We start from the raw sequence: 21,769 nt of genomic DNA, 5'->3' as shown, positions 1-21,769 counted from the left end.
TGCCAGTAAGTGCTGAGCATAAGTGCTGAGCAAGTGCAATGTATGTTCATTGAAATGAGGAATATTGGCCATTTAAATTGTTTTTATGTGGATGATTTGTAAATTGTTCTGCTCTAATCTTTTCCCATTCCACCCAAAAGGATTGTGTGTAAAATAAACAGCAGAATAGTTCTTTATGTATAATTTTTAGTTTTAGATAATATTTTATCTTTGAGACAGATGTATGATTTGCATATCTTATTTCGATATCTCCCTTTTAGAGTGAAGCTGGTGTAAAAGAATTTCATATAGTCCAAGTGTCTAGTAACAGCAAAAACTGGAAGTTACAGAAATCCATAAATTTCTCTGAAGATAAAGGTTTGTTATATTTATAAGATAAAACTTCAAATTATTTTTAATTAAGTGGCCATGGGATCAGGGATGGTACAAATCCAAGCAACTCAAAATGGCTAACACCCCATCCATAAGGAAGTAATTTATTACAAAAGTGATTTATACAAAAACAAACCTATTCCTTGGAGCAGTGGTAGGATTTGTTTTTTTAGATTTTTGTCTCTATACTAACATTTTTGGGGTTTTGTTTTTATCTAGATCTTCCCAGTGCTGTTTCTGTGTTTTATTTTTATTACCAATTCATCTCCTGTATTCATATGCTGACCTATAATTATTCTATTCTGACTTCATCTTTCTAAAGTCTCATTCCTTAATTTGTTTCTCTTAGCCTGTAGTTTTATATTTTGTTTTACATTTTTATCTCAATATGATCCCATGTTCTAGCATTTAGTCCTTTTTACCTTCTATTTTCTTATAACCATATCTATCTTAATTCTTGTCCAAAAGTTCTCTATTCTACACTGATGCCTAACACGGGCATCCCCAATCGCTGTCCCTTGTGGGTTGCTGATCTTCAGTGTGTTCTGTTATCCTAATCTACTGGTGTGGTTTACTTGAGAAATGGGTATACCATTTGGGGACTTAGTAACTTTTTTTGTAAATCTTTATTTTATTTCTTAAATTTATATGCTGCCCATCTCACTATCAAGCAACTCTGGGTGGCTTTGTTAATGACTGTGGACTACTCATGTTTGCTCCATGGCTGGATTTTGTGCCAAAGGATATTGTTCTTCTATTACTTTTTCTTTCTTCTTATTTCGTCCTCTGTTCTGGAAGCATGCCACAGCCAACAAACCCTCACTGCCATATTTTTCCCTTCCCTCTTCTGATTCAGCAGTTACCTCCCTTTGGAAGATCCAAAAGTCTTTTAAAAATACCCAGTCTTTTTTTCTAGCCTTTAGAAAGGCAAATGCGTGGGAGATTTTTAAAAATATAAGCACATGAGAGATGACTGTTGTGTGAATTGTGTGAATGTTCTTGCTGCTGCAATTGTTCTCTCTAAAATAGGGTTATTAGATAGTTCTATTTTTTAAATCTTTTTTTGGCTGCTGCTCTTTAATTATTTGGAAAGGCACTCTTGGGAATTTGGGAATTCTGTGCAACACATAATTTTATAATTTTATTATAGTGTGGAATGCTATAAATCTGTTTGAAAATTGGTAGAGAAGTTTTATTACAAAGTATAGTGATCATCCAGAGTGATTTATATACATAGAATTGTCTAGTGTAACAGTAAAAAGGAAAAAAAACTTAGTCCACCGATAGTTTAATTAGATAGCATATTAATCACTATAATATTACTTACACTGTGTTTATTGCTCTTGTAATGCTCTTTTTTCTCAGAAGATGGATATAAGCTCTGCATGTTTACTCACTATGGTTGTAAAATGGAGTTAAGACAGCGAATAAATTTTAAATATTTACTACCTTATAAAAGCACAATAATAAGCTTGTTCTTATCACTATTAAAATTTAAATATTGCATACACTAAAATCTTTAATGATCAAGTCAAAAATCCAAAGATTATTCCTTTCTATAATATTGAAAATAGTGGTTATTGAAAACAATGAGTATGCAAAAATGTAAAATGAATTTTTGAATTTGGGCTACTGTACAGGTAGTCCTCAAATTATAATTGCACAAGAACTCAGAATTACACTTGTAAATATTTCATTGTGGTCATAAGTCAAGGCATCACATGACCAGACTTGATTTTTGACATTATTTTGCATCAATTGTTAAGCAGATACCACGATTGTTAAGTCTTTCCCCCACAATTGGGTGGGATTCTACCGGTTTGGATCGGTTTGGCCGAACCCCTTGCTTCGAAGATCAGCTGGCAGAGAACTGGTTCGCTGCGGCAAGCATGTGGGCCCAGTTATTCCCATTTGTGAGAGTATAGCTGATTCGCATGGCAGAGCAGTTTGCCGTGCCTCAGCTGTTTTAGTCACAGGCATTGCGACTAAAGTATAAAACATTTTTGAAAGATGGAGCGTGCACGCATGCAGAGCACGATCACGGAACCGGTTGTTATACCGGTGGAATCCCACCCCTGCCCCCAATAGCTGGGGTTTTCTTTTTGTTGAAAACTAGAAATAAATATTGGAAACAGGCAAAAAAGTTGCTAACTGTGGGATTTTTCCAAAAAGGTGAGCTGGTTGCCAAACACCTGAAATGCTATCAAGTGACTGCAGGTCACTTTGAAAATTGGTCAAAGTACTTCTGGGGAGATTTGTCATAACTTTAAACAGTGACCAGTCGTAAATGAAGAACTACCTGTATGCCTTTTTGTGGTATTTTTAACTTCGGTTTATCTGGAACTGTTCACATGCAACTAGTATAACTGCAGTCCTATATTCCTTAGTAGAAGTATGGCTCACTGAAAATAGCATTGGCTATTTTTTAATAGACGTATGTAAAATGTCAACTAATGAAAATTATTCTGTTGGAACTGTTACTGATGAAACCTGCGTATGACATGCAAGTATACTGATTCTGATATAAAGCTCCTTTTTTGCCGCTTGACAATGTGGCAAAATCTGTTACATGAAACAAATAGATATAGACACAACATTGCAATCATAATCCAAAAATCAAATAGATTTTTTTGGAGACCATAACTTTTAAAAATAACTGCTGAAATTTTGCTAATCCCATTGTGTTTGAAATTATGGTCACAAAAACACATATATTGCATTTTTTTTCTTCCAACTACAATACTTTCTATTATTACTAAATAATATTATTATTTAGATGGACAATATCCTGAAAAATTCATTTTAATTAGAGTTGTATATACTGTATATTTTCTGGTATTCTACTGTACTTAATATTTATATCATAATTTATATGTTATTGTACATAAATGATACAAAGTATGCATCTTTCTGTAGCATTTGTGTAATGTAATTTCTATGTACAACATTTTGGTGAATATTTGAATTTGGTTTTCAAATAAATGGTGAAACCAGTAGGAATGTTTTTTTGTTTTGTTTTTTGGAAACCTGTATTTTGGGGGAACAGATGTTTCACGTTAAATTATTTTGTCATGATAAGCTATTCATATTTTATCATTCTTTCTACCAGATATTAAACTGGCCAATAGAGAAAAAGGAAAACTGTGCTTAAAAGCAGTCAGATGCAAACATCCAGTAGGTAAATAATCACATTTTATTTTTCATTATTAGATTTCAACTAATTGCTTTCTTATTTGGAAGACTGACTTTTTTCCTTCCTCCTTTATTCCATAGAAAATTATACTTTTGCAGATGTTGTTTTTGGAAATGAACAGGTATGCTTATCATATTTTGGTTTAAAAATGTTTAATTTCATAAAGATTGTGACTTTACATGGCAGAAATATTCTTATGAAATACATTTAGGAGAAAAATATAGAAATGCCAAATTGCTAGTATCTGTGCAATATATAAAATAAAAGCACAAAACAAGCACAACGAAAAGATCTATCAGATCTAGAAATAACAGAAAACATGATGAGTCTGCACTTTTTAAAAAATTAGTACAGGTAGTCCTTGAATTATGAATGTAATGGAGCCTGCATGTTCCATTTGTAACCCAAGGATTTGTGGGAGTGAATCTCGTACCCAGAATGGGACCACTCCCTCCTTTCGCCCACACATTCATTAATTGAATGCGAGGCTCATTAAGTGCACATGAGGTATTTCAGGGTGGAGAAGGCCATGGGGAGGGGGCTATTGATGGGACAGGCGACCTGCCTAAGACCACCCAAAGCCTCCCTGACCCATTGAAATACCTCATGCTCCCCACAGTTGCTTCCCTCCCAACCTGTTGTGCCAGGTCACTTACCTTCTGAAGATCTAGGAAGCAGTCCCCTCTCCAGCCTCTCAACCACAGGCACCCCTCTGCAGTTCCATTCAGGCCTCTGCAGGCCTTGCCCGGCAGGTTGCTGGCCAAAATGAAGCTTCTGAGGGGTGAATCCAGGGGCCGGATCTGGTCTTCCAATGCTGTGTTTGGCCCTCCACGGGCCTCCCCTGGACTGTTGCAAGCCAAATGGAGCATCTGTGGTCCGGATCCACTCCTCTGACACCATTTGGCCCTCTATAGGCCTTCCCTAGCTCTTTGCAGGCCAAAAATGGAGCTTTTGGAGGTTCCATTTCAGCTGGCAATGTGCCAGGCAAGACCTTTGGATGCCTGAACAGGGCTTCTGAGCTCCATTTCAGCCAGTAATATGTAAGACAAATGTTGCAGAGCCTCTAAGGGCGAAAAACTGCTGTGATGCTGCAAGATTCATAGTTCGGGCCTTGTTCGCAGGCGCAAGGGGGTGCTTATTGCCTAACTTAGAACTTTCATTAAGGGAACACTCGTAACCCAGAGATTACCTGTAATGCAGTAGTATTTTTTAGCCATACAAACTATAAAAAGACATATACACAGATGTGTATATGTATAGAATATGTATATTCTATGTGGATATTCTGTTGTTTAATATATATTTTGTATAGAATATAATCAAAATTAATGTATAAATCTAGATTTTTCTCAGAAATAGTTTCCTGCTTTCTCCTAGAATAACTGCTTTTTATATTTAAAACAAAAACATCCAGTCCCAGCATGTTTAAAACTGGCTATTTGGGTTGTAGACTAATAAAGTCTGGAAGAGAGGAATTAATTTTGCACTAATGTTCAAATTATAATTTTTTTAAGTTGATGAAAATTTTTGAGGTATTGGTGAATCATCATATAAATACATATTACAATATGTATTTAGAATTACAGTTTTGTGGAAGTTTTCAAAATTACGTTGTTCTTTTTAATAGATAATCAGTTCAACCAGTCCGTGTGCTGACTTCTTTTTCCGAAGTTTATATTCCAACTTAAAAAGAATACAGACCCAACAAAGTAGTTTGCAAGGCTCTTGTGACAATGCTGTCAGACAGATACAGAAATGTAGTGAAGTGGATCTGAATATTATTGTACTCTGGAAGGTATGTATAACAAAACTACAATAGGCAACTAATCTACTACAACTTTAAAAAATTAAGTATCTAGTGCAATAGTGATAGATTGTTCAGCATTATTATCATGGACCAGAGAGTACAGGATAGCTTCGAGTGATTCCTATGGAAAGTACCTAGTGATGCCTAAAGATTATTGTTTTGCATCTGAGATATCATTACAAGAACGCTATGTTTTCATATCCATTGTATTTTTGAAGTAAAAGGATCTGTCTTAGATCATATCTGAGCAGCTGGTTCACCTTTAGAGAGAGAACAATCTATGTTATTGATTAGTCCCCAGATAATTTTAAAGTTTTCAGATAAAATAACTTTCCATTTAAATATTCTGACTCAAGTGCATAAAACTGAATTTTACAGCATGTAGATACATGTGTATGCAGCCTTTTTAGAATGGATTGAATAATATCTATATTGGTTTGCTAATTGTGCCTCTTTTTAGTCTAAATCCGTTTGCATTTATGACTTCATATCCAGTTTGTTGCTCTCTGTTTAGGACAGCTAGTGTTCTACTGAAATCTAGTTCTCATGATCAGATTTTAGCTTTACAAGCCAAGGGATTTATTTTTTCAATATGTACCCCACCTGCTCATTCAAACTTTGAAATACACGCATCCACAGTCTAAAAAATGGATGCAAACATGAAAAATACTACTAACATTGATTAACAATGAAAAATCTTATGAAAGAGATGCACCTTTACAAATTTTCCAAATGTTGAGAAAATGGTGGCTTAAACTCAAATTCCGGTGAATTGTAATTTTCATTACCTGAGAACAGGACTGCAGGAAACCTTCTCCAATGTGATAGATATGTCAGCAGGACCATTTTTAGAAGTGCCTCCTTTTCCTCCTGTCTGGAACTTAATATCCAGGTAGGATTCATAAAAGGAGTGGCAGATTCTTGGATAATCAGATCCTAACTTGCTTATGACTTTAAAGGGTCTTTTAATAAAAAAAGTGAAATATGGAAAGTTAATCTGTGTAGACACAAAGTCTTGGGAGATTTTTTGATCTGAAGATCTTTCTTTGTAAAATAATATTGAAAACATTTTACAAACACTTGTCATTGTTTATATAAGATGCCTCCAGAAGCAGATATTCTTAATTTGCATAAAGATAAGGTTATATAATAGTGAAGATAATAGTAAAACTCAATAAAATACTGCAGCCAGTAGTGTGTTTTGTAGTTGGATTGTATTTGTCTATTATTTTAATAAATACTTATTGTACATAATATCTGTTAGAAAAATACATTTATGCCCAATGTATTGCAGCATCTAACATATTATGATCTATTTCAACTTTATCTTCTAACAGGCATATGTTGTAGAAGATAACAAGCAACTCATTTTGGAAGGCCAGCATCATGTCAGTCTTAATGCAGTTGGAAAAGATGCATTTTCTTTACCTCAAAAGCAGGTATCATGGAAAATTTCACTGATTTTGTCTAAATCGATACATTAAGTAAAATATTTCAAATATTGTAAAACAACACCTGAGTGTAAAAGAAAAAAAGAATTCCAAATAATTATTATTTTATTCTTTTTTGTTTTGCAAATAACTGGTATATTAGATTTTTAATCTGTTGCTAAAATCAGATTTTTTTCAGGTACTGCACATTGTATGATTTCAGACTATATTAAGGATTACAAAAATATAAATAATGTTTTAGAACTGAATGCAATGTTTAAAGTAGTAACATCTCTAACAAGACCATTGCAGAACAGGCATAAATGAAAATTGAAGCACGGCATGCAAATGAATTTCACCTCTGAAAAAAGTCAGTTTGTTATAAAGTATAGATCAGCTTTACCAGGACACTATCTCCTTATGTGTTGGAAATGTAACCCCCCAGGATTCTTGTCCTTTCAGTCTCAACACCTTGAGGTGAAGTCTGCAGGATCTAGCATTTACATCAACATGACAAAAGCATTGTCATATGCCACTGTGATGCTAGCTTCTCCCCGTGACTTATTGAATCAAATTTTCAGAGATATTTCCTTACCAGATATCTCAATGCCTTCAATACTACTGAACTTCTAATGTATTGTTTTTACTGAAAAAGTTGGAATATATTCAAAAATGTTTCTCCCTTGACAATAGCCCGTATTGAACTGTATAGCACAGTCAAACTTCATTTTAGGAAACGTTTGTAACATTTTGAATTATGTCATAAACTGACCTTCCCAACATGGCCGACTTCCTGTCTGCCTCTGCGCTCTTGCCCACTTCCTTTTGCAGCAACTGTTCCAGCATGGCCAACTTTCTGTCTGCCCTCTATCCCATGCAGCTTTTCCCCACTTCCTTTTGTAGCATGTCAATGTTATGACGTAGGAGATTCAAAGCAAGGCAGGCCTCTAGAGCAGTGGTCGCTAACCGGTAGGCCGGGGACCACTGGTGGTCCACGAGAAAATGTTGGTGGTCCGCAAAGAAATGTCCCCCCAAAGCACACCCCTCAAAGCAATTAATCCAGGCTGTGTGGGAATACAAGGCTGCGCCGTCCACATGGCCTGCCCACCCGCTGCCCCCCACCCTTCAGCCGAGCACAAACCTTACCTTAAGTAGAGCCACACGAGCTGGAACTGGAAGATAAGACCAACAGCGGGGGAGGAAAATCTGCCCCGTGGTGGCTTGCTGACATTGGTGCCATATTCCAAAGTGCAGTAGTCACAAGACTGGCTGGCCTTTTGATCATCCCAGAGCAGCTCTTCCAGTCCATGGCAGGCCGGTATACTCCAGTGGAGTAGCAGCTGCTCCAGGATGACCAAAGGGCCAGTCCTGTGACTACTGCAGCTCTGGAATATGGAACCGACTTTCCCACCAATGTCAGCAAGCCACTGTCAGTCAAAATTCGTATTAGTGGTCCACAGGAGTTAATATTATGCAAAGAAAAGGTCCAAGGCAAGAAGCAGTTCCAAAGGCACTGAAGCAAAAACCAAAAGCAGTACACAAGAGAAGGGCTACGTCCAAGACAAAAGGCGAAGAGCAATCTTCCAAGTGAGGCAAGGCAAACAGCAATAAGCATGAGTCAAAGCCGGCAGAGTGTAAGCCAAAGCAAACAATTGTTCCTGGCAAAGACAAACTCTCCACAGCTTCTCAAGTTACTCCACTGCAGGTGTTCCTTGTTAGGAGGGGTGGGGTGACCTACTCCTGAGTTGCCTTGCAGCTCTTTTCTGGACTTGCCTACGCTCCACTCTCCTTGCCCTTGGAACAGGCTGTTCCTCATCAGAGATCTGTTGCTTAACAGCACCACTGCTGTCAACATCCGATCCTCTCCTGTGTCTGTACAGGCAAGCAGCTCTCCATCTGGTCAACCACTTCCCTCAATGCCTGTCGGATGGTCCCAATTCCAACTCCTCCTTCTCCAAACCAGGCTGCAATGGGGCTATGATAGTTAAATACTAAACAAGTTTTGAAGCAGTGAAGTGCCAAAGTACCATTATATGGCCTTACATAATAAAACTGATAGAGCTTTCTCAGGCAACTTAGCAAAATTATGCCTAGGTTCCTTACAGCCAGTGTATTTATATAGAAATTAAATCGAAGTGAGGCTTCTTACAATTATCCGTGTTGGATAGGCATGGATGATGATTTAAATTTCTTGCAAGGACTTTCCTTGTTAGATCTGATACTGTTTACAGAAGTTATATAGAGAGTTGCATGTATATATATGTTTGTTTGCCTGTTTGTTTGAATTGACATCAGTGGTGGTATTCAGCAGGTTCTGACCAGTTCCAGAGAACTGGTAATGGAAATTTTGAGTAGTTCGGAGAACCAGCAAATCCCACCTCCGACTGGAGATTTTTCAGTAACCTTCCCCGGCCATGCCCACCAAGCCACGCCCACAGAACTGGTAGTAAAAGAATTTGAATCCTACCACTGATTGACACGGCTGCTCATCTCAATATCATGTCTCTGGGAAACTAATAATAATTTAAAATGACAGTATCATAACAAGATACAATATCACAATAAATACAAATTGGCAGCCGGTAGAGAAAAGCCACCACAACCATCAGCACAACCTTACTACAGCTTTGTCATATGATAATGTAGTATAAAGTTTATTTATGACAGCCAATCAATTGATATAATTGGACTGTGACTTTCGTTCCTCCTTTTGTGAAAGAGGCTAATGATTGTAAGTCCTAATCTTTATGCTCTTTGATCTTTTATGAGTAAAGAGGGTTGCAAGTACAGGGGCCCATTGTTGTGAATTGGTTTCAACAATTCTGGAGGGGCACAGAAAGAAGGAATATGCTTAGGAAATATTGAGGCTTATCTCTTTGGTTTGGAAATCCGTATCTTGCTTTCTTCACTTACAGATGCCAAATTCTTAGTCATGTTTTTGTTTTGCAAACGTTCTACGATCTTCATTGCTTTATAACAATATAGTCTACGCATTGATGCTTCTTGCTGTAATCTATTTTTATGTTTCATAGGGCTTTAAAAAAATACTTGGGAATTCTGATTGGGAAGACTTGGAGCAGGTACTGAAATTCTAGGGAAAATACATTTGTATAGTACTATACATGGTTTATTTTTCTATCTCATTGCTTGCAACATAAGAAAAAAAATGAGCCTTTTTATAATCATGGGGCATGAGCAAAGTTTAATATTTTTCATCACAAGATGCAGGTTTGTTCAGTATTTATGAATTCCTTGCATTTGAATAATTACATTGTTAAAAAACTTGGCTTCTCAATCCATTATTCTCTACTTCAAAACACATTAATATTATTTTTAAATTGTTTAGTCTCCATATGGAAGTATTTTCATGTGAAATGGACAAAAAGTAGATGTTTGAACTATTTGCACTTGGCAGTATAATACTAACCTTGAGCAGAGGCTAATTCTCAACTTAACGATCATTTATTTAGATAGAATGCCACTGAAAAAGGTGACTTATAACCGTTTTTCACATGACTGTGGCAGTATCCCTATGGGCCACCTGATCAAAACTCACTGACTCATATTTATGATGGTTGCAATGTTCCAGGATCCTGCGATCACCTTTTGTGACCTGATAATCAAAGTCAATGGGGAAGCCAGATTCACTTAACAACAATGTAACTAATTTAACAATTGCAGTGATTCACTTAGCAATTGTGGCAAGAAATGTCGTAAAGTGGATCAAAACTCCATTAACAACTGTCTCGCTTAGCAACATAAATTTTGGACCAAATTGTCGTAACTCAGGGACTGTCTGTATATGAAAGATTATCCCAAATTATGCCTTGGTATAATCATAAATATAGAAGAGTTAGGAAAAAAATGAAAAATGTTTCAAATTATTGGTTTCTGATAAGCCCTAAGCTGACACAAAATCTCATGTACAGAATTAAACCAACATCTTTCTCAGCTTGGAATGGAAACTTCGTTATTTGTTATTTGGAGACATAAAATAAGAGAAATATAAATATGGCTAGTGTAGAACTTTTGATAATCTTTCAGGCAGATATTCTTTTGCAACCACTTCCTTCAAGAGAAATAATAACACTTCTTAATATTTTTGTGCTCAGTTTATGTTTTTTCACATTAGAAACAGTATTTTGATCATTCTGAAAGTATTTCAAGCTTAAAAGAATGTTTGAAACAACTCTTTCGTACTTGAAATATTTTCAGAATAATTTGAATTTCAAGTGTTTTGTACCTCATAAAGACAATCATTTAATTATGTAAATTCTCTAGAATTATGTCATCAGTTATCTTAGACATTTTTTGTATTTTTATATGCTGCATTTGATTCATATCATAAGTATAACCCACTGACTGACTTTTTCCTTCATTTATATGGTATAATCTATTTGTCGTATATAGAATGCTAAGTGTTTCTTGAACCTAAATATTTTCTAAATGCTTTTTATGTTACAGGAATCCACAGAAATAGGCATTTCAAATATTTTTCGCCCAGAAAACACAACGGTATCATCCAGACCATCTGTGGAACAGTTTTCCAATCTTATTAAAACTAGTCTTCATTATCCTGAAACATTTAATCACTCCTTTAATCGGAAAAGGTTTGAATATTTCTTCATTTTACTCTAGACTGTAATGGCATTAACCTTCCAGCCATTTTCCTTCCTTTCTTAGAAATATGAATATGGCACTTATTACAACAATCCACTGCAAAGCATAAAGTATGATTTATACACGTCTAAAAGCGAGGCCTATTTTCTCCACTGAACATAAGACAAATAAATTGGCTTAGGGAATTATTTGCTTGGGGTCTATTGCTAAAGAAGTACATATGTGCTGATGAGATGAAAAGAATGAAGTTTGTTTTCTGCAGGGTTCAAATTCTATTTCACATACTGCCTCTAGTTTGATTCCTTTCTGAAATAACACAACACCTAACAAGAAAATCCACAATGAATTATTTTCTTGGGCTCTTGTGTTGAAATAAAATAACTTTTAGGTAACATTCATGATATTTTATGAAGTTACCTTGAAATCCTAATTTTTAAGAATTCGTAGTCCTAGCTATTCTGTTCCTTATCTTTACCTTAAGAAATACTTCTCATGTATGGTTTTTAACAGCAATTGACACAAATCATTGTATATATGTAAGACAGAAGTCCTCTTGGGAGGCCTATAGTTAGTGGGTTGGATCCAATGGTGCATTCAGTAGAACTTTTTTCTCAATAGAAATATCTGCTTGAGATTTTTCTTTGCTACTTTATTCCTGTGCCTTCTGAGAAGCTTCTCAAGAGAGGCTTTCTGGGACAGAATGGTAAATTATACTAGGTATTTAAGGAGAGTAAGCAAAAAAAAAAATGCTTTTCCATCCTTTTTTCCAATAGAAAATACTTAATCTCAGTTCCTTCTATGAATGTAAGAAGCCCTTCCTTCACAGATAACGATACCTAAATCTAACATATATGTATCTTGTTTAAAAGAGATATGCAAGTTGATGTTTGATTTATATTTCAAATTAGAATTCTAATAGAAACATGTCAAATAAAATATATTTGCATTTATCCTGCAAGCAGAACATTCTATTCTACTTTTTTTCCAGAATGGTCCGTTTTTGTTTGGCAGTTGACTGCAGCTATATACTCTGTTTAAAACTAGCACATTTCACTGTTGTTTTTAAAGCAAGGGTGATTGTGCTCTGCTGATTGATTCAGCTGATCAATTGATGCAAATTTTCTTTGCAGCCTTTGTATAGTTCCAGTTACTCTTCTACTTTCAAATTGTTCTGAAGCTGATGTTGATGTGATAATTGATCTGAGACATAAAACCACAAGGTAATTTTTACAGCCTATAAGTCATTTATACTTGGGAATATCCTTTGAATTAGATTCCTAGAGAACATTCTTTAGAATATTATTTCATGTCTAAGAAATTCAAATATCACAGCTTATCGAAGCATATTTCTAATTTGTTTTTGGTGTAATGATTTTACAAGTTTCAGATTGGTGAAGTACCAGAAGGGGCATGTTTAGTTAGAACTTAGAATTACTGACTGATAACCAGGGGTGTGCTTTAAATTTTTTAGAAAAGTGTTCTCTGCCCTGTTGCTGGGTAGGTGTGCCTTTGGTGGGCGTGGGCTAGTCAGCCTCCCACACCGTGGCATTTTTGCCCTCCCCAAGTTCTGGAGGCTTTCTTTGAGCCTCCGGGAGGGCAAAAATGGCCTCCCCAGGCTCTGGAGGCTCTCTGGAATCCAGAAACCGGCCCATTTACGGCCTTCCTGAACTTCCGGGAAACCTGTTTTTCACCCTCCCCAAGCCTCCATGCGCACTCTGAACTTACTTTTATCCAAAACAAGCCAAATGGGGACTCCTGGGAGGGGCGGGGTGGGTGGGGCCAGCCAGGAGTGGGATTTGTGGGTTCTCCACAAATCTTAGCTAGGGGCTCTCCTGAACCCCTGCGAACCCCCAGCAGCCCACTCCTGCTGATAACCTAAATAAGCCTTATTCATACAATGGTTAGGGTAGTATTATAAATGTAAGTAATAATGTTTTCTAATTTATAATTTTATACTCAGTTCAAATATTTTACATAAAATTCTCATTAACATCCAGAAATGTTGTGTTGAGGACAAATAATACATTGTTTACAACAAGGGTATAAACAGAAAGAAATTGTGACCCTGTGCTTTCTCTTTTCCAGCCCAGAAGCTCTTGAAATCCATGGTTCATTTACCTGGCTTGGGCAAACACAATACAAGCTTCAGCTAAAAGCCTATGAAGTATCTAGCCTTCAGTTAAAGGCTTGTTTTGTTCATACTGGGGTATATAATCTTGGAACCCCACGAATATTTGCCAAGCTTTCCCATCAAGTTACTTTATTTGAAACAAGTCAGCAGAATTCAGTGCCGGCCCTGATTATTATTAACAGTATTTGACGTATGGGTTTGTTTTAAAAATAAAACAAAGTACTGTTATTTCTTTGACTTGCAATCTTGGCATATAACCTGTTAAAAAGTTGTAGATAAATCTTCCACATAATATGACTACATGCCTATTTTTGTTTCATAATACCAGGCATCTTGGATTCCAGTTTCTTTCTTTTTAAAAATGTTTCATAAGTTAAATGGAAATAACCACATAACTTTTAAGATTCCTAATAGCAAAATTGGGAAATCCTCAGATACTTTTACTGCTGGAAAAAAATGTACAGCATGTGTTAATATTTGTGGCTGTATTAGATGGCAATTTAGGAAAAAAAGTTTATTGTTGGCTTTTTTTGAGCAAGCCATAGATTGATAACTATATCATGTTGTTTCTGTGAAGTTAACTAGGATCCAATTTATTCCAGTCCAATTCTTCTGTTTTTCATTTTCAATTTTGAAAAAGTTGAATTTGAGACTTGCCTCATATACTGTTAAGCAATTCTCATTGCAATTGCATTTGCATATATAACTCCACAATATTCTACAATTTTTGACAGCAGTTTGAATATTTTCTCATTCATCTCAGTACAAAATGCACTGTTTCAAACAAAGAAATGTTTTGTCAGTTAAATTCATTCACTTTATTATGTAACTAGAGCAATTCAGTTGATCTGTTTTTTTAAAGAAAGTTAAGCTTTTCAAGAAATGTATTATATTTATAACAAATTTGCTGTAAATAAAATAAATAAAATAAAATTATGCATCATATTCACTACATTCCCCACTGTGGTTTTTTTCTTCTGTGAAATTAAGGTATCAGGATGGCCAAATGTTTTGTGCACAGATAACTAATCTCAATTATCAGTGTCCAGCCTGAAACATATGTTGCAAGATTAAGGTTCTGAAGTGAGGAAAATGGAAACAAACAAGGCCATTGTCAGCCACTAAAAATGAAGAGGAAATAAAATTGACATAACACATTGTCAATTTTTAGCAATGGTCCTAAAAAGAGATGATTATTCATATGACCATTAATGTAACAACTAGAGACAAGAACAGTTGTATCCAAAAAGCCATCACTCTGGTAAACAAATAATTCCCTGAACACTGTTCAACTATAACAAAGTCTGTACTACTATTAATCTTCTCACTCTAAGCACTCATCCCCTCCCACTTGTGATTGTAGGCCTGTGACTTTGTCACTTGTATCCTTACGATTTATATTGACTGTTTCCTAGTATGATTTGATTGCTGATTGTACCCTGTGGTATGATACCTTATGTATCATTAAGTGTTGTACGTTATGATTCTTGATTCTTAACGAATGTATCTTTTCTTTTATGTATACTGAGAGTATTTACACCAAGACAAATTCCTTGTGTGTCCAATCACACTTGGCCAATAAAGTAGTCTAGGAAGTCTAGGAAGTAATAAATATTCTTGAAAATAATTTGATGAAATGAGAGAAACAGAAGAACACATACATAAATGCACATATGCAAACATAACATTTATTGTAGTATATTCTTATTTCAAACTAGGGAGCAAAAGAATAAAGGCCCACATTTAAAACCCCTACAGTAAATTGTGAAATGAGATGGTTAAATTTATTTCATCCTTGAGTACTCCTTTAGTAATTTAAGAAAAAAATAAACCATCAGCATTGTGCCAAATATGAGAACAAGAAAACTAATTAGCGCTTTCCCAATACTGACCTCAGATTTTGGGAGGGCTCCATGAATATACACACTGAAAACTGTGCTAAGGTCACAGTAGCTATATAACCTATCTACCACAGTAATTCTAAAGACGTAAAAACCATTGAACTGTGGAAAAACTATTCTATTTCTTTCGTTCCGGTTTAAAACCTGGTACTTTGAATTAACTGATGGTAAAGACTTGTTTCCTCTGGGTTTCTTGCAACTCACATAATTATATCTAGTCCATGCAGTGTCTGGAGAGCCTGGAAAATTTGCTAATTGTTTGGTCCAGTTCTGGGCCTCTGACAAACAATTGGCCTCTACTTCAGTCAAGAGATAATCATAATTGTGCATTCCATTTATTTCATACAGTACAAAATCCCCAGAAACATGTTCCACAAATTCATCATCATCCCATAATTCAAGTTTTGGAAGCCATTGCTTATCATAATAGAAGAGAAGAGGACATCCCCAGATGTCATATTTATAGGTCACATTAAGATCATCCTGTTCTAAATTTTTTCTACCAAGGAACAAAGGATCATATAGTTTCTTATCAATTGAATAAACAAAATTCTGTAGTAGTCTAGGTTCAAAGAGACCTTTATTGCAACCTGTTGTTCTCCTTAAAATTCTGATGTGTTTCTTAGGTGGGCAATCCACTGCAATAAGAGCTGTCAATGGATGCATGTCAATGCAGAATATTCCTTTGTTATGGATGTCTACAGTAACAGATGACAGCTTCTTGAACAGTGATGTGTTCTGTACTTCTACCTTTATACTTGTCAGTTGTGGTTCTTCTAATTTAATTTGCAAACGATATTTAATGTTTCCATTAAAAGTGTAGCCATCCTCCTCAATGTGTGCCTCGAATGCCAGCACAAGTGGATTGCTCACCATTACATATGGATAAGCACCAGTCCCTGGCTTTGGTACAAATGTGGCATTAAAATGAAGCTGCTGCTTGATATCAATATAATACATCCTATTATGAAAATCTCCCGTGAGGATCTCCATTGGACAGGATTGCAGTGGTGGCTGCACAGACATGAGCTTATCCTGGATGTTGAAGATGCAGTTTTGAAAATGATAGTATTTAGATACATTGCTGGGAACTGGACGGATGATGGTAAGTGTTCCAATATTTTCAAATAACATAGCTTCACCAGAAGCATGGGCTAAGGAAGCATTTTTGTCTCCCAAATGTACCATTTTTCTAAAGACGATGTTCAGGTTTCCATAGAAAAGCTGAGTCTCAGTGAGGACTGCAAATTCATTATTAGTGGCAGCCACAAAGCAAATATTTTCTGGAAGAGTTTTATTAGGATAGCTGTCTGTGGGAAGTACCTCAATATTATCTGTGGTCAATCCATCATTCAAGGAGGTCATAAGTGTTTCGTTAGTCCATAGTATGATAAAACCTCTCATACCAGGGGGGAGTGTGCTTTCAACTTTATAACCTTTTGAGAATTTTGAGCTAAAGGATGTTCCTGTTTCATTTTTTATGATTTGAATATCTCCATATGCGAAGTGTGCAGTGTCTGCATGACTGGCATCCTTGAGGAGCAATCCAAAAGTTGCTGAGGAAGCAAAAACATAGATACCAAGTAGAATGCCATCCCTCAATGGCTTACTTTTTAAAGTTTCAAATATGTAGCCCCCATCTTTCGAATAAAAGATCTCACTCTTGCTAACCAAATTGCCTGGGTCATATGCCAGAATAAGTTCATTGATTTTGTCACAGGTAGGATCATTTAGAGCAAAGCAGCATTTGTAGTTCGTGAGTTCAGTAACCGGATGAGTAATCCCCTTTGAATGCAGCCATCTCTTCCATGTGGCATAGAGATAGAGAAAGACAACACCATTCACCACTGCCACGATCGTATTCTCCCCAAAGACAGCAGCACTAACAATGGCTGGTGCTCTTGTAAAACCGTTGGGGATGGTTAGTGGAAGAAGGCTGCTGCGAAATGTATCGAAGCTGATAAATAACTTTTTTCCAAGATAAAGAGCTGGAGAAATACCACGGAAAAAAATATTTCCACATGGGTGATGCAATATATAAGGGTGATCGCGACTGAACTGAAGCGGCATACCTGATGGTGATGTGACCAAATGGCGAGACTCAATTGAATAAATCATTTCCTCGTAGCTACATGGCCAGGAGTCAATTGCCATAATGGGGGACAGCCAAAACGTTACTAACAGGGACAATAACATGATGTGACTCCTTTAGTATAACTGATATAATGCACAAATATCCTTTCTGTTGTTTCTGTTGAGGTTCTATTTGCAATGGTTGTCGAGGGAGATGGTTCCAGACGGCAGTTGGCAGCTTAAGGCTGTAAGGTACCTACTGTGTCATAAAGCACACCCAGGATCTATTGGTTACAGACCATATGTATTACTAAAGAAAAACTGATGGATAACATCAGTGGAGATCTTCCTGTTCTAAATATTTTCTGTCAAGGAACATTGGCTAATAGATTCTTGTCTGCTGAATAAATCAAATTATTTTTTACCTTCACATCTATACAATTCTGATAAATATATTAGATAGTCAGTGGAGGCATGTCTGTCAGTCAGTCAGTCTGCCTGTTTCCCCCTCCCCCCGTCTCTGTCTCTCTGTCTCTGTCTATCTACCTATCATCATCTACCTGAATTTAGAAACCACCTATCTCCCTCACAGAGTGACTCAATCAGAATATGCTTTCACTGTAGATATCCACAGTAATAGCAAAGAACATGCCTTTATAAATATCCAGGAATTCAGGATAAATAAGAGATTTGCAGCTTAGTTTTCAAAGATTATTTACTATTTCCATTAAAAGTATAGCCATCGTCTAGTCTATAACCTATTCCAGAAAAGCCAATACGTGTAGTTTTGTTATAGCTCTATAGAAACAGATACTGTCCAGCTTAGGCATATACAGTATATAATTCATATGAGGATGTTACTGTTTTATGTGAATAACACCAATAAGGATCTTTCCTAAATTCAGACAACAGAGGTTGAAGTGTTCATAAATATTCCAGGAGTATGGCTGGTGCATTTCAAAAGTAACACTGCAGAAATATTGCTGGGAGCAGGGTAGAAGATACGTATGTGAAGAAAAACTTAAGACAGTTTGTACATCTCTTAATATAACTTCCCAATATAAAATCTAAGACATTTGGAAGATATTAAATAAGATACTTTGTAATATAATTGATTAATCAATTATTTATTTATTAATTACAACCGAGAATAGTTGTTCTCCCAATCTAAGTTTAGTACTGTGATTTATAATCTCAGTCACACATTATCTTTTTAATAATTCCCCCCCTCCCGCCATTTATACGGCACCAAAAAAAGGTGTTAAAAATGGCTAAAGATAAGAAAGTAGTTTTTAAATAAAAACTGAATTGTAAAAACACACTGGAAAAATACTTAAACCAAAAAAGTATTAAGTACAGATATGAATTGGTCAATACTGTATAGAGATAACCCTTGACTTATGACTACACTTCCCCATAGACTTTGCTTGCCAGAATGTCTCAAAAAGTGATCACATGACTCAGGACACTGCAACTGTCATAAGTACATGCCAGTTGTCAAGCATCCGAATTTTGATCCCATGAGCATGGGGATGCTACTATAGTGGTGTGAAAAATGGCCATAAATCAATATTTTCTGTACTGTTGTTATTTTGAACATCACTAAATGGATGGTTGTGAGGATTATCTTTATCTCTGTTTTTGTTTTGTACACCATTCCAATTCTCTACTCTCCATTATTATAGTAGCTGCTTCTTCTCTGTAACAGTTTCCTCCGAAGAATAATCTGGCATATGCATTTTGGTAAGTCAAGGACTACCTGTAGATCTGAAAGATCTAAGAAAATCTAAAGAAAGTCAAAGGATGGAAGGACTGAATGATAAATAGAGGTCAGCTGATATAAGATCAGTTAGAGGTGGTATTCATCAGGTTCTGACCAGTTCTGGAGAACCAATAGCGGAAATTTTTAGTAGTTCGGAAAACCATCAAATACCCCCTCTGACTGGAGATTTTACAATATCCTCCCCCTGCCATGCCCACCAAGCCAAGCCCACAGGACTGGTAGTAAAAAAAAAAATGAATCCCACCACTGCAGTTAATGTCTTGAGCAGATAATTTGTTATGACTCAAAGTAATTGTGTGGTCATCAGGAAAAGCCTAGCAGACTAGCAATGAGGTTTATAATAGCACTTTAGCACTTTATTTATAGTGTCTCTCAATCTCAACAATCTTAAGAGACATGGACTTCAACTCCCAGAATTCCTCAGCTACTTTATTATGAACCCTTAGCTTCCTACTCTCTTGTATCACTATCTCCATTTTTCCTATATAAAAGGCACCCTGTTTTGATATAAAATGAATATTCACAAACAATTTACAAAAGTACTCGGGCACACTTTAGATATATAGATGATAAAATATGATTTAATATGGGAAAAAGAGCAACTTGAAAATCATACGGCATAACTGTTTTACAGATGTAAACATAAGTTGGGATTAATTATTGCCCCAGTTCCAAAACATTTGTTCAGTAAAAACTAAAAGGCAATATGCTACTTTTTGTAGGCAAAATCAAACCTGTTATGTCTGGTTGCTATAAGGACTCCTATACTTGACCTGGCTTATTTCAGGGTTGTTGTTGTTTTTTTGGGGGGGGGGTGCACTCTCTTCAGATGTTGCATTTCTCCCTACTGGAAGCATTTAGGAACTGTCGGTCTGGAAGCTTGCCACAGGTGGCAAGTTAGGTGGTTACATGGTATAGATAGGGCTTGAGTTGATAAAGCTACATAGGATATGATTCAATCTTTGAGTTAACCTGATTGTCTATGTTTAACCCTCAAAAAGAATGGAATGGAATGGAATGGAATGGAGTGGAGTGGAGTGGAGTGGAGTGGAGTGGAGTGGAGTGAAGTGGAATGGAGTGGAGTGGAATGAAATAGAAGCTTGAAGGGACCTTGGAGGTCTTCTAGTCCAGGGGTTGCCAACCTTTTGGACCTCAGGGACCACCAAACTCATAATTTTAAATCCCACGAACCAGAGACCCTGGGAAAATGCCAAAAAAAGGTTGCAGGAAAATTCCCCACCCTCTTTTCCTACCGATTGATCATTCTTTGTTTGGAATTGCAGGATACCATCTCCAGCTCCATTCTCAGGGGGAGAGAAAGAGAGAGAGAAAGAGACAGAGAGACTTTTGGCTTCATGCAAGTAAAGCAGCAGAAGTCTTTTTTTTTCTCTCCCCCAAATTCCGCCAGAAATGATTCTTTGTGAGACTTGTCATGCCGGTGCAGTCTCTTGGAGCAGGAGGCCTTGCAGGGTCCCGAAGACTCATTTCTGGTGGAGTTTGGGGGAGAGAAAGAAAGACTTTTGCTGCTTTCCTTGCATGCAGACAAAAGCAGAAGAAAGAAGCAGAAAGAAACAGCCCAGTGACCAGGCCAGGAGCGTGGGGCAAGCTCCGCCCCTTCGGCCTTTCCCCTCTCCCCTCACTACCTCATGTTGTTGTCAATGCAAGTGATGCCTGCCTTGTGTTCCCACACAGCCTGGTTAATTGCTTTGGGGGGTTCTTTTGGGGTGACATTTCTCTGTGGACCACCAAAATTTTCTCGTGGACCACCAGTGGTCCCCAGCCCACTGGTTGGCAACCACTGTTCTAGTCCAATGCCCCACTCAAGCAGGAGAACATATACTATTTCAGATAAGTAGCTGTCTAGTTTCTTCTTAAAAACCTCCAGTGATGGAGTGCCCACGATTTCTGAAGACAAAGTATTCCACTGGTTAATTGTCCTCACTTTTAGGAAGTTTCTCCTTAATTCCAGGCTGCTTCTCTCTTTGGCTAAGTTCCAATCATTATTTCTTGTCCTGCCCTCTGGTCTTTGCAGAATAATTTGACCCCCTCTTCTTTGTGACAGCCCCTCAAATACTGGAATACTGTTATGTTGTCCCTAATTTTTCTTTTCTTTAGACTAGCCAAACCCAAACCCATTGTTCAAGTTTTTCAAGATCTTTTTGGATCCTGCAAATTTGATGAGTTCCCCTTCTATTCCCGCATCTAAGTCATTTATGAAGATATTGAAGAGTACTGGGCCTAAGGCCTTGTTGTACCCCACTACTTCTCTCCGTGTGGTTGTAGTACTATTAAGGAGTACTCCTTGAGTATGGTTTGTCAGCAGCTACAAATCCATCTCGGGATGATGTTGTTTATTCCACATTTTTCTAGCTTACAAAGAAGTAGGTTGTGGCCTACTTTGTTGAATGCTTTACTGAAATCCAAGTATACTATAGCATTTCGCTGGTCTACTAATTTAG

General features: G+C 36.6%; 2 protein-coding genes across 6 annotated transcripts in view; one reads left to right on the top strand and one right to left on the bottom strand.

Annotated features, from left to right (window-relative positions):
* The window catches only part of TRAPPC8 (trafficking protein particle complex subunit 8), a 64,050-nt gene extending 49,552 nt beyond the window's left edge, over positions 1-14,498 (top strand). For all 5 annotated transcript variants that reach the window (XM_026699251.2, XM_026699250.2, XM_026699249.2 and 2 more), the window contains 9 exons: positions 261-357; positions 3,482-3,550; positions 3,646-3,686; positions 5,193-5,360; positions 6,710-6,811; positions 9,835-9,882; positions 11,267-11,412; positions 12,553-12,642; positions 13,508-14,498. In XM_026699251.2, coding sequence (XP_026555036.1) covers positions 261-357; positions 3,482-3,550; positions 3,646-3,686; positions 5,193-5,360; positions 6,710-6,811; positions 9,835-9,882; positions 11,267-11,412; positions 12,553-12,642; positions 13,508-13,742 — 996 coding nt within the window. In that variant the 3' untranslated portion in view covers positions 13,743-14,498. The remainder of the gene's footprint in view (positions 1-260; positions 358-3,481; positions 3,551-3,645; positions 3,687-5,192; positions 5,361-6,709; positions 6,812-9,834; positions 9,883-11,266; positions 11,413-12,552; positions 12,643-13,507) is intronic.
* Positions 14,499-15,307: 809 nt separating this feature from the next.
* LOC113435452 (cation channel sperm-associated auxiliary subunit delta) lies at positions 15,308-17,650 on the bottom strand. The gene has a single exon (XM_026699253.2). It carries the CDS (start codon positions 17,648-17,650, stop codon positions 15,338-15,340), a length of 2,313 nt encoding a protein of 770 aa, XP_026555038.2. The 3' UTR covers positions 15,308-15,337.
* Positions 17,651-21,769: the final 4,119 nt, after the last annotated feature.

The sequence above is a fragment of the Pseudonaja textilis genome, chromosome 3, assembly GCF_049901715.1.
Source record: "Pseudonaja textilis isolate UNSWEBS1 chromosome 3, rPseTex1.2, whole genome shotgun sequence".
Classification (NCBI taxonomy): domain Eukaryota; kingdom Metazoa; phylum Chordata; class Lepidosauria; order Squamata; family Elapidae; genus Pseudonaja; species Pseudonaja textilis.
The sequence above is the reverse complement of the archived record's forward strand: the minus strand, read 5'-3'. Positions and strand labels throughout refer to the sequence as shown.

Excerpts from the sequence above, each read along its gene's own strand:
- LOC113435452 (XM_026699253.2), bottom strand. The coding sequence starts at position 17,650 with ATGTTATTGTCCCTGTTAGTAACGTTTTGGCTGTCCCCCATTATGGCA.